The sequence below is a fragment of the Erythrolamprus reginae genome, unplaced genomic scaffold (assembly GCF_031021105.1).
Source record: "Erythrolamprus reginae isolate rEryReg1 unplaced genomic scaffold, rEryReg1.hap1 H_5, whole genome shotgun sequence".
Lineage (NCBI taxonomy): Eukaryota > Metazoa > Chordata > Lepidosauria > Squamata > Dipsadidae > Erythrolamprus > Erythrolamprus reginae.
In genome coordinates, this window is record NW_027248506.1 from 322,851 (window position 1) to 339,946 (window position 17,096).

The window sequence follows — 17,096 nt, forward strand, 5'->3', positions numbered from 1 at the left end:
ATGGGGGTGGGGTTATGGAGGGGTGGAGCTTAGTGACGCAGCAGGTTTGGGGGGGGAGGAGAAGCAGCTCGGGGAAGGAGAGACGGAGGTGTCCCAAAGACACTGCAAGGGGTGTATGTGTGTGTGTGTGTGAGAGAGAGATCAGGGACAGGCAAAAAGCCGGCGAGTAAAGAGCGGCCAGAATCGTGGGACTCCTCTCTCTCATGAGTGAGGGGAAAAAACCCGAAACAGGAAACACCACCATCTTTACTGCGGGCAAACGACGCCCCTGACCTGCCCTGCATAACTCACCAGGGGCCGCGACGAACAGCCGTTCCGTTGCCCTCGCTTCCATTTCCTCCTCAGGAGGACGCGCTCGCGACAGAGCCGCGAGGGATTCGCGGAGTCTTCCTCTGCCGAATGCGCTTCTCGGGGGAGCGGCGCACCTTCATCCATCGCGCCCCCCGCCGCCGCCCGCCTCTAGCCCGCCCAGCGGGAGGCGAAGCACTGGGGTGGGGGGGCTGTCAGGACACCCCCCACCCCAGCACTTTGAATCCCGCCGGCCAAGAGCACTCGGGTAGTAGCTTCTGCTGGATACGGGCGATGGGCGGGACGAGCGGCGCCGAAGCCAGTGGCTGTGGCAGCTGCTGCAAGAGGCTTCTGCGCCGCTCTGTCCCACTCATCGCCCGTATCCAGCAGATAGGCTTTGAATTTTTGGCTGGGGGAGGAGAAGTAGGACCTTCCTAACTCCCCCCCCCCCCCAGCCAAAATCACAAAGCCAGGCAGCCCCCAGCCGCCAAAGGAGCCTCCTGATTCTCCCCACCCTGTGGAGAAGTGTGGAGGGCTGCGTCACCGCCCGACGCCCCACCCCGTCCTGCATGTTCTCTGCCGGGAGGGCAGCGGCGCCGCGGACCGGCTGAAAACCCCCAACGGCCCGGTCCTGGTCCGCGGACCGGCGGTTGGGGACCTCTGGACTAAACAATGTCATTTGGCGGGACCCAGAGGAAGAGCCTTCTCTGTGGCGGCCCCGACCCTCTGGAACCAACTCCCCCCAGATATCAGAGTTGCCCCCACCCTCCTTGCCTTTTGTAAGCTCCTTAAAACCCACCTCTGTCGTCAGGCATGGGGGAACTGAGATATTCCCTTCCCCCTTGGCTTATAAAATTTATGCACGGTATGTCTGTATGTATGATTGGTTTCTTAAATTGGGGTGGGTTTTTTTTAAACATTACTTTTAATATTAGATTTGTTCATATTGTCTTTTTGCTGTTGTTAGCCGCCCCGAGTCTACGGAGAGGGGCAGCATACAAATCTAATGAATGAATGAATGAATGAATGAATGAATGAATGAATGAATGAATCAACCAATCAATCAATCAATCAATCAATCAATCAATCAATACTGGACCCACCAGGAGTTGGGAAACAGGACGTTTCGGGCCTCCAGAGGGCCTCTGGGTGTGGGGGCAGCTGTTTTTGCCCTCCCCAGGCATTGAATTATGGGTGTGGGCACTCACGCATGTTCGATAGCGTGCGTGCATGCTCTTTCGGCATCCGAGGAAAAAAAGGTTCCCCATCACTGATATAGGGTATCCTGCTTGAACAGTGGGTTGGATTAAAAGGCCTCCAAGGTCCCTTCCGACTCTGTTGTTCTGCTAAGTTGAATTCCCAGATTTGCATCTGACTATGCTTAGAAGACATAGCCTCAAACATCTGGATGGAGCAGCTTCAGATTGGGGAAAGTTTATGTATGTATGTATGTATGTATGTATGTATGTATGTATGTATGTATGTGACACAATCTGAAGTTAGTTGGAGGATCAAAGATCAAAGTTAGTTGGAGGATCAAAGATCAAAGTTAGTTGGAGGATCAAAGATCAAAAGCTACATGAGAAAATATTATTTTACTGAAAGAGTAGTAGATCCTTGTTTTTTTATATATATAATATAATTTTATTGATTTTTTTGAAAATTTTACAAAAAACAAAACAAAAAGCATAAAATGTACCATCACCAAAGAGAAAAAGAAATCCCTTCACCAGGGAAGAATCCATTTTGTATCCTTCATTTGCTTTGTCTCTGGGTTACATTGTTCATTCTTTATAGAGTGATTGGATTTTATTTCTTACATTTGAATCGCTTACTGATGTTGTTAATATATAATTTTTAACCTTCTCCCACCGCCTCATTGTTGCTGCTAATTTCTCTTCATTATAATTATGTAGTCTAATTTCCATAATTTCATAGTGAATGTGATCAGGAGGAAAGTGTTTTTAATAGGAAAGTGAACACAAGAACAAGGGGACACAATCTGAGGTCAGTTGGGGGAAAGATCAGAAGCAACGTGAGAAAATATTATTTGACTGAAAGAGTAGTAGATGCTTGGAAGAAACTTCCAGCAAACGTGGTTGGTCAATCCACAGTCACTGAATTTAAACATGCCTGGGATAAACATATATCCATCCTAAGATAAAAATACAGGAAATAATATAAGGGCAGACTAGATGGACCATGAGGTCTTTTTCTGCCGTCAGTCTTCTAGGTTTCTATGTTTCTAAATATGAGATATAGGAGAGACTATAGGACAGAGGATGGAAGGCACACTGGTGCACTTATGTACGCCCCTTACTGACCTCTTAGGAATCTGGAGAGGTCAACCATGGATAGTCTAAGGGTGTTGGGGGTTAGGGGATGATACTACAGAGTCCAGTAATGCTACTAAAAGCTAAAAACATTCTTGACTTTCCTGCTCGACAAATCACACATCAATTCCAGCTATCCCCGACCTTCAACAAACCCTAGGCAGAAATAGAAAAGCACAGGTTAAACTTTTTCCTCTTATTGACACTTGGGCTAAAATTGATTAAACATGCCTTACCTTTAGGATATAAACCAATACCAGCAACACATATCACACCCTTAAAAAACTCTTCAAAACATAAAAATCCTTCATACACACATTAAAGTTCCTCCAGATTTGAACCCATCATTCATGGCTGACAACATATAAAAATATATATAATATTGTCTCACCCAAAGGGTGAGAAGATGGCATTGCCTCCTAGACTCAGTGCAAATCATGTCCACTGTACTAACAAAACCTTAGATCCCTGTATAAATATTTCCCAAACTTTTTAAACACGGACAATCTTTGAGAACAGAACTCTTTGATTGCCTTGCGGTCAAATATATTCTACTTCTACTTTAAGCAGGCGTCTTGGGCTCATTTGCCTAGCACTAAAATGGACCATACGTTCTAAGCAACAGAACATCTGAATTTATATTTTGATTTGTCACTGATTGGGGAGGACTGGGCAATAGGCATGTGGGCTTTTGGTTTTCAGTATCTAAACATAGCATGTTTATCTAAAATATCTAAATATTTTTAAAATATTTATTTGCTGGACATCCTTTGATTTCAATGCCAGGGTACAGATCGTGATTATGAAAAATGTCAAGTAGCGTTCTGTGACGCCATCAGATCATAGATATAATACTCCCTCCGTTTCTTTCCACGTTTTTCTTTAAAAATTAATTCACGTGGGTGTAAGGCTTCATGGACCACCAAGGGACACATTTCTCTACTTCTCCATTTGTATTACCAGAATAGCTCCTGAGCCCATTTGAACTTTTCCCCCATGGAATCTAGACAATGGCATCAGGCCAAGAATCTATAAAAATATTGCCGTAAAATAGATTGAAATCTGCAGTCCATTGGTGGCGAATATACATAGTGGTGGTACTTACAAAATTCTAGCCAATTTCAATAAAATATAGTTCTAGTTTTTCTGTTAAGTCAGTTTTTGGTCTATTTTGTTTGTTTGTTTGTTTGTTTTGTCCAATACACAAAGAGGGTTTAGTGGGTATATATCTATATACACATAGTAAAATACATGATGAAGGTTATAGAGGAGATACTCATAGTAAAATATATCTAAGAAATAATAGAAAAGAAGATATAGTAATAGAACATATCAATGAAAGAATAGAAGAAGAGATATAGGAATAGAAGAAAGGTATAGGAGATATAGGAGAGCAATAGGACAGGGGACGGAAGGCACTCTAGTGCACTTGTACTCGCCCTTTACTGACCTCTTAGGAATCTGGATAGGTCAACCGTGGATAGTCTAAGGGTAAAGTGTTGGGGGTTTGGGGATGACACTATGGAGTCCGGTAATGAGTTCTACGCTTCGACAACTCGGTTACTGAAGTCATATTTTTTACAGTCAAGTTTGGAGCAGTTAATATTAAGTTTAAATCTGTTGTGTGCTCTTGTGTTGTTGTGGTTGAAGCTGAAGTAGTCGCCGACAGGCAGGACGTTGCAGCATATGATCTTGTGGGCAATACTTAGATCTTGTTTAAGGAGTCTTAGTTCTAGGCTTTCTAGGCCCAGGATTGAAAGTCTAGTCTCGTAGGGTATTCTGTTTCGAGTGGAGGAGTGAAGGGCTCTTCTGGTGAAGTATCTTTGGACATTTTCAAGGGTGTTAATGTCTGAGATGCGATATGGGTTCCAAACGGATGAGCTGTATTCGAGGATGGGTCTGGCAAAAGTTTTGTAAGCTCTGGTAAGTAGTGTGAGATTGCCAGAGCAGAAGCTACGTAGGATTAGGTTTACAACTCTTGAAGCCTTCTTGGCTATGTTGTTGCAGTGGGCTTTGGCACTTAAATCTTTTGTTATTAGTATACCAAGGTCTTTAACCGAGTGGGGATTATCTGCGATAATTTGATTATTCAGTTCGTATTTGGAGTTCGGATTCTTTTTCCCGATGTGTAGGACAGAGCATTTGCTGGTTGAGATTTGGAGTTGCCATGTGTTAGACCACTCAGAAACAGTGTCAAGGTCTTTTTGGAGAATAGTTGTGTTATCGGTGGTGTTGAAGAGTTTTACATCGCCGGCGAAGAGGACACAGTTGCTTGTGATGTAATCGCAAAGGTCATTTCAGACAGCTGTTACTGCTTGCAGAATTCTGAATTTTTGAAGCTATAGGCACATCACAACATTCAAATATCTTTGCCAAAACCTTTATTGTTAACTTTCCAAGGGTTTGCAATGTATTTCTCGGATGCTTTTTAAATTTACTATTGATATTCAAACTTCAAAGGTAGAAACTGTCCACTTTTCATTGGATTATTGCTGCATTACTTTTATTTAACCACTAAGGCACACCTGCATTAAAATATTTCCATCCATGAGAAATCTAAGGGATGGCTAGTTAATGACTGAAAAAAAATCAATTGCCAGCATCATTAAAAAAAAGGCCATCATGTGTTTCTCAGAACTCCTACACTGAACTGAAGGAAATGCCATGTACCTCGTTTAAGTTCTCCCACTGAGTCTTTGATGCAAAATGTTAGATCACGATAAGGAATATCTTAATCAGTATAATCTTAACTATATCTTCATTTCTAAGTCCACCAAAAGATGAGAAAGTGGGTAAGCAACAAAAAAATAAAGAGGAAGTAATAAGGAATTTATGTAAGTCTGACCTCATGAAACTGTGGGTTGATCCTTGGGCAGGATTAAAATCCCCAGGGGTTGTAGACAACGCAGCAGCGAAGATAAAAGTCTCTTCTGCGTTGGAAACCCAAGACACGTTGAAGTCCATTCTAAGTGGTTGGCCACCTTTGGAGAATTTACTCTTCAGATCCAGGTAATGAGACGATTGCATACTATTTTAAAATTATCTAGGGCAATGTAGACAAGAACCTTGTAAGCAAAACAAGTGTTGCTATCCTTAAATTACTAGAAACATAGAAACATAGAAGACTGATGGCAGAAAAAGACCTCATGGTCCATCTAGTCTGCCCTTATACTATTTCCTGTATTTTATCTTACAATGGATATATGCTTATCCCAGGCATGTTTAAATTCAGTTACTGTGGATTTACCAACCACGTCTGCTGGATGTTTGTTCCAAGGATCTACTACTCCTTCAGTAAAATAATATTTTCTCATAGTAAAATAATATTTTCTCATAAATAATATTTTCTACTGAAGTTATAAAGATGATGGCTTCCTTAAGACAACCAGAATTGCTGCTAAGGTCTAGGTCAGGAGTCCCCAAACTTGGCAAACTTGAAGACTTGTGGACTTCAACTCCCAGAATTCTCTAGCCAGCTATGCTACGTTGGCTGGGGAATTCTGGGAGTTGAAGTCCACATGTCTTCAAGTTTGCCAAGTTTGAAGACCTCTGCTCTGGATAAAACTTCGATCATCAATAGTTCATTTTTTTAGAATCTGCTATTGGAATAGCAACTAGCCATCAACAGTTAACTTATTTATTTATTAAATAAACTACGGTAATGATGAGAAAGGTATCATCCAAAGATGTAATGATAGTTCCAGGCAAAGCTGCCTTTTTGCAATTGACTCGTGGTGATTTTGTCAATGCCGATGGTGTTCAGTAGTGCTCCAGATATTTCAGTAGTGCTCCAGATATCTCGGGGACCGCCTTCTGCTGCACGAATCCCAGCGACCAGTTAGGTCTCACAGAGTTGGCCTTCTCCAGGTCCCGTCAACTAAACTAAACAATGTCATTTGGTGGGACCCAGGAGAAGAGCCTTCTCTGTGGCGGCCGCGACCCTTTGGAACCAACTCCCCCCAGATATCAGAGTTGCCCCCACCCTCCTTGCCTTTCGTAAGCTCCTTAAAACCCACCTCTGTCGCCAGGCATGGGGGAATTGAGACTTTCCCTTCCGCCTAGGCTTATAAAATTTATGCATGGTATGTCAGTATGTATGATTGGTTTCTTAAATTGGGGTTTTTAAAATTAACTTAAATATTAGATTTGTTTACATTGTATTATTATTGCTGTTAGCCGCCCCGAGTCTACGGAGAGGGGCGGCATACAAATCTGATTAATAAATAAATAATAAATAAATTTGGGAACGGTAACCAAGGAGCCTATTGCTGTTGGCCCTCACTTCTCTTTCTTTTCTCAGTCTTATTATTGTTGTGGATTGCACAGTCAGCCAAATGTTTAGACTGGATTTGGCATGGTCACCTACCTATCAAGTCCAATACCAAGGCCCGAGGTTAGGCAGTGGTTGTTGTTTGATAAGAGTCCACAACCTTTAAATTACCTTGTGGTGCCTCTTCCTCAGTGTGTTATGCAAACCCAGAAAAAAATCATGTTACATCCGTGGTTCTCAACCTGGCGGCTGGGACCCCTTTGGGGGTCGAATGACCGTTTTACAGGGGTCGATTAAGACCATGGGAAAAGACAAATTTATTTATTCATTCATTCATTCATTCACTCACTCACTCACTCACTCACTCACACACTCACTCACTCACTCACTTAATTACTTACTTGCTTATTTATTTATTTATTCATTTATTCATTCATTCATTCATTCATTCATTCATTCATTTATTTATTAGATTTGTATGCCGCCCCTCTCCGTAGACTCAGGGCGGCTAACAACAATAATAAAAACAGCATATGACAAATCTAATATTTAAAATAACTAAAAACCCTTATTAAAAACCAAACATACACACAACCATACCATGCATAAATTGTATAGGCCTAGGGGGAAAGAATGTCTCAGTTCCCCCATGCCTGACGACAGAGGTGGGTTTTAAGGAGCTTACGAAAGGCAAGGAGGGTGGGGGCAATTCTGATCTCTAGGGAGAGCTGGTTCCAGAGGGCCGGGGCCGGCACAGAGAAGGCTCTTCCCCTGGGTCCCGCCAAATGACATTGTTTAGTCGATGGGACCTAACTGGTCGCTGGGATTCGTGCGGCAGAAGGCGGTCCCGGAGATATTCTGGTCCGATGCCATGAAGGGCTTTATAGGTCATAACCAACACTTTGAATTGTGAACGGAAACTGATCGGCAACCAATGCAGACTGCGTAGTGTTGGTGTAACATGGGCATACCTAGGGAAGCCCATGATTGCTCTCATGGTGTTAGGAACTAAAGCTTCTATTCTGGCGCCTTGGAACATATTTTTACAATCTGACCAATCAGGAGTTGACAGTGGGGGTGTCCCTCTCACCTTCCTGCCAATCAGCTTAAAGCTCTGTGGGGAGAATTGGCGCTAGACTTATGGTTGGGGGTCACCACAACATGAGGAACTGTATTAAGGGGTCGCGGCATTAAAAAGGTCGAGGACCATTGTATTACATCAACAAACGTCTTAAGCAAACACAACCACTGTGAAGAAAAAGTTGGATGGTTTTCATGGCACTCTTTGATGATTGATGATTTATTTGTATAGTGAGAAGTCTAGTCTTCCTGCGGCTGTTCAATCACACAAACACAACAAAGAGTCTCAAAATGGATGAACAGTGCAGTCAGGCGGTAGGGAAAGCAAGTAGGATGCTTGGCTGCATAGCTAGAGGTAAACAAGCAGGAAGAGGGAGATTATGATCCTGCTGTATAAAGCGCTGGTGTGACCCCATTTGGAATAATACTGTGTCCAGTTCTGGAGACCTCACCTACAAAAAGATATTGACAAAACTGAACGGGTCCAAAGACGGGCTACAAGAATGGTGGAAAGTCTTAAGCATAAAACGTATCAGAAAAGACTTCATGGACTCCATCTGTAGAGTCTGGAGGACAGAAGGAAAAGGGGGGACGTGATCGAAACATTTAAATATGTGAATAAGGTCCAGGAGGGAGGTGTTTTTAATAGGAAAGTGAACACAAGAACAAGGGGGCACAATCTGAGGTTAGTTGTGGGAAAGATCAGAAGCAACATGAGAAAATATTATTGTACTGAAAGAGTAGTAGATGCTTGGAACAAACTTCCAGCAGACGTGGTTGGTAAATCCACAGTAATTGAATTTCAACATGCCTGGGATAAACATATATCCATCGTAAGATAAAATACAGGAAATAGTATAAGGGCAGACTAGATGGACCATGAGGTCTTTTTCTGCCGTCAGTCTTCTATGTTTCTATGTTTCTAAGAGTATAGTGGCCAAATGTCAAAATATTGTGGCCAAATGTCAAAATTGTTAGGTCAAGCATACCTCAGGTATTCTGGTTATGCTTTATCTACTTTTTCACACATTTACTCTTTGGTGGATATATAGGAATGCATTTTATCCCTCTCACCCCCCACCCACCCCCGCTCTCTGCTCTAAAAAATAAATAAAGGGAACACTTAAACAACACAATATAACTCCAAGTAAATCAAACTTCTGTGAAATCAAACTGTCCACTTAGGAAGCAACACTGATTGACAATCCATTCCACAGGCTGTTGTGCACATTCAATTTTGTACAGAACAAGGTATTCAGTGAGAATATTTCATTCATTCAGATCTAGGATGGGCTCTTCGAGTGTTCCCTTTATTTTTTTTGAGTAGTATATTTGCTGACTGCAACAATAATGTAATGTAATAATGTAATGCAACCATTCCTATACAGCATAGATGGCTGGTTCACATACTTTCAAGTTGTAAAGGAGAAACACTGCTATATAATATTATATATATATAGAATAAGCAAGGATTAAAACCTCTCTTAAAATGCTCTACAGGGGATCAGCCATTATGAAAAGCGTTGAGATAATCTGTTGCCTTTTCATCATCATCTTTGCTTTAGCAGTAAGTACACTGCCAATTTTTTCCTTTTTTTAAAAAAAAAAAGCCAAGGACAATATACAGTAGTTGCATTGACAGCAGGAAACGCAAATTTTTTTTCACCATCCCTCTTCTGCTTTGTCTTTTTCCAAGGTTGCTCATCCACTTCCAGACAATGTTTTGGAACAGGTACAAGACAAGGAGGTAGGTCAAACATTATTTCTATAGGTATGTTGGAAGAAATAATACGGCTTGCAAAATACTGCCGGGGAAACCGTCTGTCCATTTTTCTGAAATTTTTATTATATTTTATTTTGTCAAGTACATATTGGTAGTATAGAAAGATATAATAATATTCATATACATGATACTAGTAAAAAAAAAACATTAGGACAGGGGACGGTAGGCACGCTGGTGCACCTATGCACGCCCCTTACTGACCTCTTAGGAATCGGGAGAGACTAAGGGTAAAGTTTTGGGGGTTAGGGGATGATACTACAGAGTCAGGTAGTGAGTTGCATTTCCTGCAGTCGGTTTACTTTAAGTTTGTATCTGTTGTGTGCTTGTGTGTTGGTGTGGTTGAAGATAAGGAGAGACAATTGGACAGGGGACGAAAGGCAGGCTAGTGCACTTATGTACGCCCCTTACTGACCTCTTAGGAACCTGGAGAGGTCAATCGTGGATAGTCTAAGGGAGAAATGTTGGGGGTTAGGGGTTGACACTACTGAGTCCGGTAATAAGTTCCACGCTTCGACAACTCGATTGCTAAAGTCACATTTTTTACAGTCAAGCTTGGCTCGATTAATATTAAGTTTGAATCTGTTGCGTGCTCTTGTGTTGTTGCGGTTGAAGCTGAAGTAGTCTTTGACAGGCAGGACGTTGCAGCGTATGATTTTGTGGGCAATACTTAGGTCGCGTTTAAGGTGACGTAGTTCTAAGCTTTCTAAACCTAGGATAGAATGACAATGAATGGCCCCCTCCATTCCTCCTTCCTCCCTCCTCTTCTCCTCTATCAGGTTCTCATTTTTTCAAATAAATCTAGGCTAGGTCAATAAATCCTCAGTTGTTCAATCAAAGGGATCTGGAATGAAACAGAGACGTTAGGATGAATAACAGAATATCAAAAGCCAATGCAAGCTTCTATTTGTCCCACATTATGCTAAAGAAAATCAGTAAATCTTATCCATGCAGTATATATAAAGCTGAATACATTGGTTTTTAAGAATGGTGGTGGCATTCTTGCTCCGGAGTCCATACAAACTCAAGTATTACCACCATCGAAATTGGTGCATAAAATTATTAATTAGATTTTATTTATTAATTAGATTTATAGGCCGCCCTTCTCCTCGCGGACTCAAGGCGGCTTACAGGAAAAAACATAAACAAAGATAAAAATTGTACAATACAATTAAAACATTAAGAAAAGTAGACGTAAAACTCAATGTAAAACAATCAATCATCCCTCATTCATACTACTATGAATGTCTAGGGAGAGGGGCGGCATAAAAATCCAATATATTATTATTATTATTATTATTATTATTATTATTATTATTATTATTATATTATTTTATTTTTATTATTATTACTAGCCAGAGTAGAATTATCGTTCACAGCCCCAAGCCTGCCAACAGAAAGTGAAGAGGGATGGAGTGTTAGTTCCAGAGGACTGGGGCCACAGCAGAGAAGGCTCTTTTCCGCGGACCTGCCAGTCGGCATTGTTTGGCTGATGGGACCTGGAGAAGGCAAACTCTGTGCAATTCCTTTTGCCTTCTGAGCAATCTTCTATAGAAAGGGTCTATCCACTAACTTTCCACTCTCATGTCTTCCTCCTCCTCTGACTGGGACCGCTCCCCCATTGTCACATCAGCCCCCTCTAGTGGTTCCTCAGGCTCAGTCAAGTCACTTTCTCCCTCCCTCACTTTTGTTCTTTGCTTCAGCTGGCAATCCCACTGGCTCATCTGTCCGAAATAAGTTCATTTACTGAAGGTAATATCACAAAGCAAATAAATGGTACGTAACCATGGGAGAGGCTGATGTGAGCCATAGCCAGCATGTATTTATGGGTTTGCTCATTGTGCTACAACCCGATTGGCTGTATCCTGTATAAAGAGGAACACCCTTGCATGGGTGTGGTTTGTTACAGAGTGGTTTGATACAGAAGAGTTTATTCAACACTCCGTGGCTTGCATTGGCTGCCGATCAGTTTCCGGTCACAATTGAAAGTGTTGGTCATGACCTTTAAAGCCCTACATGGCAATGGACCAGATTACCTCCAGAACCACCTGCTACCGCACGAATCCCAGCGACCGATAAGGTCCCACTAAGTTGGCCTTCTCCGGGTCCCGTCGACCAAACGATGTCATTTGGCGGGCCCCAGGGGAAGAGCCTTCTCTGTGGCGGCCCCGGCCCTCTGGAACCAACTCCCCCCGGAGATTAGAACTGCCCCCACCCTCCCTGCCTTTCGTAAACTACTCAAGACTCATTTATACCGCCAGGCATGGGGGAGTTGAGATAGCTCTTCCCCCTAGGCCATTACAAGTTATGCATGGTATGTTTGTGTGTATGTTTGGTTTTATAATAGCGGTTTTTTAGTGGTTTTTTATTATTGGATTGTACATGTTGTGTTTATTATTGTTGTTAGCCACCCCGAGTCTGCGGAGAGGGCCGGCATACAAATCCAATAAATTATTATTATTATTATTATTATTATTATTATTATTATTATTACTATTATTATTATAGAGTGGTTAGTGTTTAGTGGTTGCAGTGATGGATATTATAAGAGTTATATGAAAGTATTGTATAATAGTTTATTTAGAGAAGCAGTTTGATAAAACAGAAGTAAATATATATTTTACAAGAAAGACTGCTGCTGTGTTTTGTTGGAGACTTTAATTAGGTATAGTGGTTAACTATGGCTACCTGGTGGGTAAACTTCTGTGTGCACAAAACTCTCTCTGCCCAACAGGTTATGGCCAAATAGCCCAACACCCTCCTCCTCAGAATCGGAGATGACCTGAGGTGGACAAGGAGGCACTCAGAACAATAATCAAAGCCATAAAACATAAATTCCTTTTTTTCTGTTTCAAGTGAAAAATCTATGAAGGCTACCCTCTCCACCATAAAATCCACATTCACCTTGATTTTGCAGTATCACAAACCTCCGTGCCATTCGAATCTCAGGTTGTTTTTCTTCTAACTTCAAAAATACCTTTTACTTCTTTCATCTAAACTAAACCGTAAGCATCTGATATTTAATTTGTGGTTGGTTCCTTACCACACAAATTTAGATAAATCCTTTTGCCACTATTTAAATGGTGCAACAGTTATAAAAACAAGTTTGGAACAAAAACATCATTCATTTTTAATGACGGGTTTTCTCCCCAGCAACGAGAATTGTAATTTCTCCCCAACATATCTTACGTCTTAACATGGTTACCTTGAAATAACGTACAGTTAATGTTTGTCATAGCAATACCCGGATATTTGACCTTCTAATCCCACTTAAAACTCATTTTATTCATCGGTTCTGTTTAATCTTCTGTTTTCATGACTTTGGTTAACATTGTTGTCTTTTATTATTTATTTATTTATCTATCTATCTATCTATCTATCTATCTATCTATCTATTTATTTATTTATTTATTGGATTTGTATGCCACCCCTCTCCGCAGACTCGGGGCGGCTACCAACAATGATAAAAACAGCATGTAACAATCCAATCCAATACTAAAATAACTAAAAAAAACCTTATTATAAAAACCAAACATGCATACAGACATACCATGCGTAAATTGTAAAGGCCTAGGGGGAAGGAATATCTCAGTTCCCCCATGCCTGATGGCAGAGGTGGTTTTAAGAAGTTTACGAAAGGCAAGGAGGGTGGGGGCAATTCTAATCTCTGGGGGGAGTTGGTTCCAAAGGGCTGGGGCCACCACAGAGAAGGCTCTTCTTTGCTTTATTAATCTTGAAACCTGTTAATGCACAACATTCTTTTAATTTAATCCTTAATATTTCAACTCCTTTTAAAGGTTCCTCCAACACCAGCAAACAACCCCAAAGAACCTGAACTGAAACATCTGGAAAGACCAGCTCTGCTTTTTGAAGAACCCACAGCAGCAGAAGCATTCACTCTACAGGACCCCCCATCGTCAGCACCCGTTTTACAAGACCCTCCATCGCCAGTGTCCCTTTTACAGGACCCTCCATCGCCAGTGTCCCTTTTACAAGACCCTCCATCGCCAGTGTCCCTTTTACAAGACCCTCCATCGCCAGTGTCCCTTTTACAAGACCCTCCATCGCCAGTGTCCCTTTTACAGGACCCTCCATCGTCAGCACCCGTTTTACAAGACCCTCCATCGCCAGTGTCCCTTTTACAAGACCCTCCATCGCCAGTGTCCCTTTTACAGGACCCTCCATCGTCAGCACCCGTTTTACAAGACCCTCCATCGCCAGTGTCCCTTTTACAAGACCCTCCATCGTCAGCGCCCCTTTTACAAGACCCTCCATCGCCAGTGCTCCTTTTACAGGATCCCCCATCGCTAGCTGATATGCCGATGGTCTCCGCTAATGACAATGCTCCTTCTGTCGGTATGATCCAGGATGGTTCCCAGCAACAGCAGGTAGAAATAATACTTTCCAATGCATTAAGTGCCAAGGCAGATTGTGTGGAAAGATGGACCCTTTGTAACTTGTGAACTACAACTCCCAGAATCCTAACCCTTAAATCATAACTAGATCTGTGTACGTTGGAGCTGAGCCAAGGCAACGGCTTGCGTGCCGGTAGATATGGCTCCGTGTGCCACCTGTGGCACCCATGCCATAGGTTCCCCATCACTGGACTATGTACTCAACATCCTAAAACCTTCATAATGGAGATAAAGAAGGAAGGCAGATATCCTAAGATAACACAAATCGAAAGATGGGTGGGGAAATGACAGCTGCTATCATGTAATGAAAGTTTCACCCTTCAAGGGCAGGGCTTCAGTTGTTGTGGCCCCACCAATGACTCTTCTTTGAGAGCCTCTGGAAGAGAAGGGACGAAGCAAAAATTTCAGAAGCTTAACTTCATTCTGGATTTCGTCACGTTATCATTTTGGGACTGGTTCCAGGAATTCCCATAGTTAGAATTCGTTTCACTTGTAAATGATACAAATGGGAAATAGATTTGAACAACAAATTATTATTACAAATAAATCCTCCATTTATTTAATTTTTAATTAATTAATTAATTAATCTTTATTTAAATAAATCTTTATTTAAAGATAAATCTATAGAAGGGATGTCTATTGACAATGTCTCTTTCTTTTCCTTTCTCTTGCAGGACTCCGAAGCCATGATGTTGTCCCAGGAATCTTTAGAGGCTAGAGCTCAAGATAGTAAACTTCAGAAAGAGTAGGGAACCTGTATTAGTGCGTTTCCCTCCGTGGTTGTCAGGATGACTCCAAACTTCGCAATAAAATTTAAATTGGAGCATAAATCTATGGTGTCGTTGTTCTGAATTACATCATTTATTTATTTTCAACAGATTGGAGTGATGACTCTGATTTCAGATCATAAAATCATTATGCACATTTCCCCCCCCTGCCCCCCTGCTTAGATCTGTCTTTTATTTTTATTTTTTTCCTATTTAATCTTTATTGTGTTTTCAGTTTAAAACAAACCACATATAAACAAGATATACAAAAATACATGAAATATAAACAGATAAAACACGATCTAAGTATTGCCCACAAGATCATATGCTGCAACGTCCTGCCTGTCAATGACTACTTCAGCTTCAACCGCAACAACACAAGAGCACGCAACAGATTCAAACTTAATATTAATCGCTCCAAGCTTGACTGTAAAAATTATGACTGTAGCAATCGAGTTGTCGAAGCGCGGAACTCATTACCGGACTCAGTAGTGTCAACCCCTAACCCCCAACATTTCTCCCTTAGATTATCCACGATTGACCTCTCCAGGTTCCTAAGAGGCCAGTAAGGGGCATACATAAGTGCACTAGCCTGTCTTTCGTCCCCTGTCCAATTGTCTCTCCTTATCCCATATATAATATATCTTTTCTTCCTTTCATATATCTTCTCCTCTACTTTTATATCTTTTCTTTATATATAATACTTCATGTCTATCCAATATGTATTGTGTATTGGACAAAATAAATAAATAAAAATAAATAAAGTAAATACTAACCACTTTTACAACTATTTCATTTCCAGATATATTTACACTTCACAATATTATTTCTTCTAGCTTTACATATATATACGTACACGCATATATCCCTGCTTCTCTATTCTATATCTATATTATTTACTATTTTCATTACATTTGTTGATCACATATTAACAATTTTTCCCTGTTTATTTAACTTGTATTATCTCTTCTAATTTCTAGCCACTTGTAACAGTTTTCCCATATGGTAAAAATCTCTTTTTTGTTTGTTTTGCAGTTCATAAGTAAGCCTCGTCATTTCAGCACAATCCATTGTTTTATTCATTATCATGTTATCTGATGGGAGGTTCTGATACACATTTCTTAATAAGAAAACTCTTATCATTAGCAATCTTGTTTCCTATTGAAATGCTTCTCTCTCTGTCTCTCTTTTAATAACTCTTGTAGTGATTGATTTTATTTTATAGAAGGAGAAGGAAAAAAGAAAGATTAATTCATGGAGCACTAATATTTTACAATAACATAGTTCAATCATTTAAATACAAGAAACAAAGATATCAGATAACAAGGCCCTATTATGTATTACTCACAAAATATATATATTCGAGCAGACTTTAGGTTAATAAAAAACTTCCCCTCGATTAGGTTGGTGTTCAGCCCTTCTCAGTTTTATTTCTTCTGGAGGCTCATGGTTGTCTTTCTTTCTGTTTTATTGCTCTTTCTTTTAATTTTTTTTTACTATTTTATTTAAAAACAAAACACACAAAGAAAACTACACATAAAAAACACAGTTGGGATATCGACATTCCAGTTCCTATGGAAAGCTCAAATGGAGATACGTACATACATTTTTGCATTGCTTTGTTAAACATTTTTGCTTGCATATTTTTGTTTACATTTTGTAAAGAGAAACAAAGAAAGAACCAAAATGAGATAGAAAAAATAGAATAGAATTCTTTATTGGCCAAGTGTGATTGGACACACAAGGAATTTGTCTTGGTGCATATGCTCTCAGCGTACATAAAAGAAAATATACATTTGTCAAGAATCATGTGGTACAACACTTAATGATTGTCATAGGGGTCAAATAACCAACGAAGAAACAATATTAATAAAAATCTTAGGATACAAGCAACAAGTGACAGTCATACAGTCAACATGGGAGGAAATGGGTGATAGGAATGATGAGAAAAACTAGTAGAAAAAAATCCATTATTAATCTTTTTAAGCCTTTTGTTTTACTACACTTGCCTGGACAATTCTCTGCTTTAGCCAATTGTAGAATTTGTTATCATTGTTGATTAGATTTGTAGGCCGCCTTCCTCCTCCGCCCGTTCTGAGCAGGCCCTTCGGCTCCTCCGGCCTGGCCGCCGAGGCCCTGTGGGCGGGGATGGAGAGCGGGGAA

General features: G+C 40.8%; 1 protein-coding gene across 1 annotated transcript; it reads left to right on the plus strand.

The window, feature by feature from the left end:
* Positions 1 to 5,469: 5,469 nt before the first annotated feature.
* On the plus strand, positions 5,470 to 14,996 carry LOC139155742 (variable charge X-linked protein 3B-like). The gene is made up of 5 exons (XM_070731015.1): positions 5,470 to 5,630; positions 9,472 to 9,538; positions 9,668 to 9,718; positions 13,549 to 14,139; positions 14,841 to 14,996. The coding sequence occupies exons 1-5, from the start codon at positions 5,470 to 5,472 to the stop codon at positions 14,913 to 14,915; spliced, it is 945 nt and encodes a 314-aa protein (XP_070587116.1). The 3' UTR covers positions 14,916 to 14,996.
* The last annotated feature ends 2,100 nt before the right edge of the window (positions 14,997 to 17,096 follow it).

Coding starts and splice junctions, on each gene's coding strand:
- LOC139155742 (XM_070731015.1), top strand. CDS start 5,470: ATGAAACTGTGGGTTGATCCTTGGGCAGGATTAAAATCCCCAGGGGTT. Junction 5,631..9,471: donor AATTTACTCTTCAGATCCAG/GTAATGAGACGA, acceptor AATGCTCTACAG/GGGATCAGCCATTATGAAAA. Junction 9,539..9,667: donor TCATCATCTTTGCTTTAGCA/GTAAGTACACTG, acceptor TCTTTTTCCAAG/GTTGCTCATCCACTTCCAGA.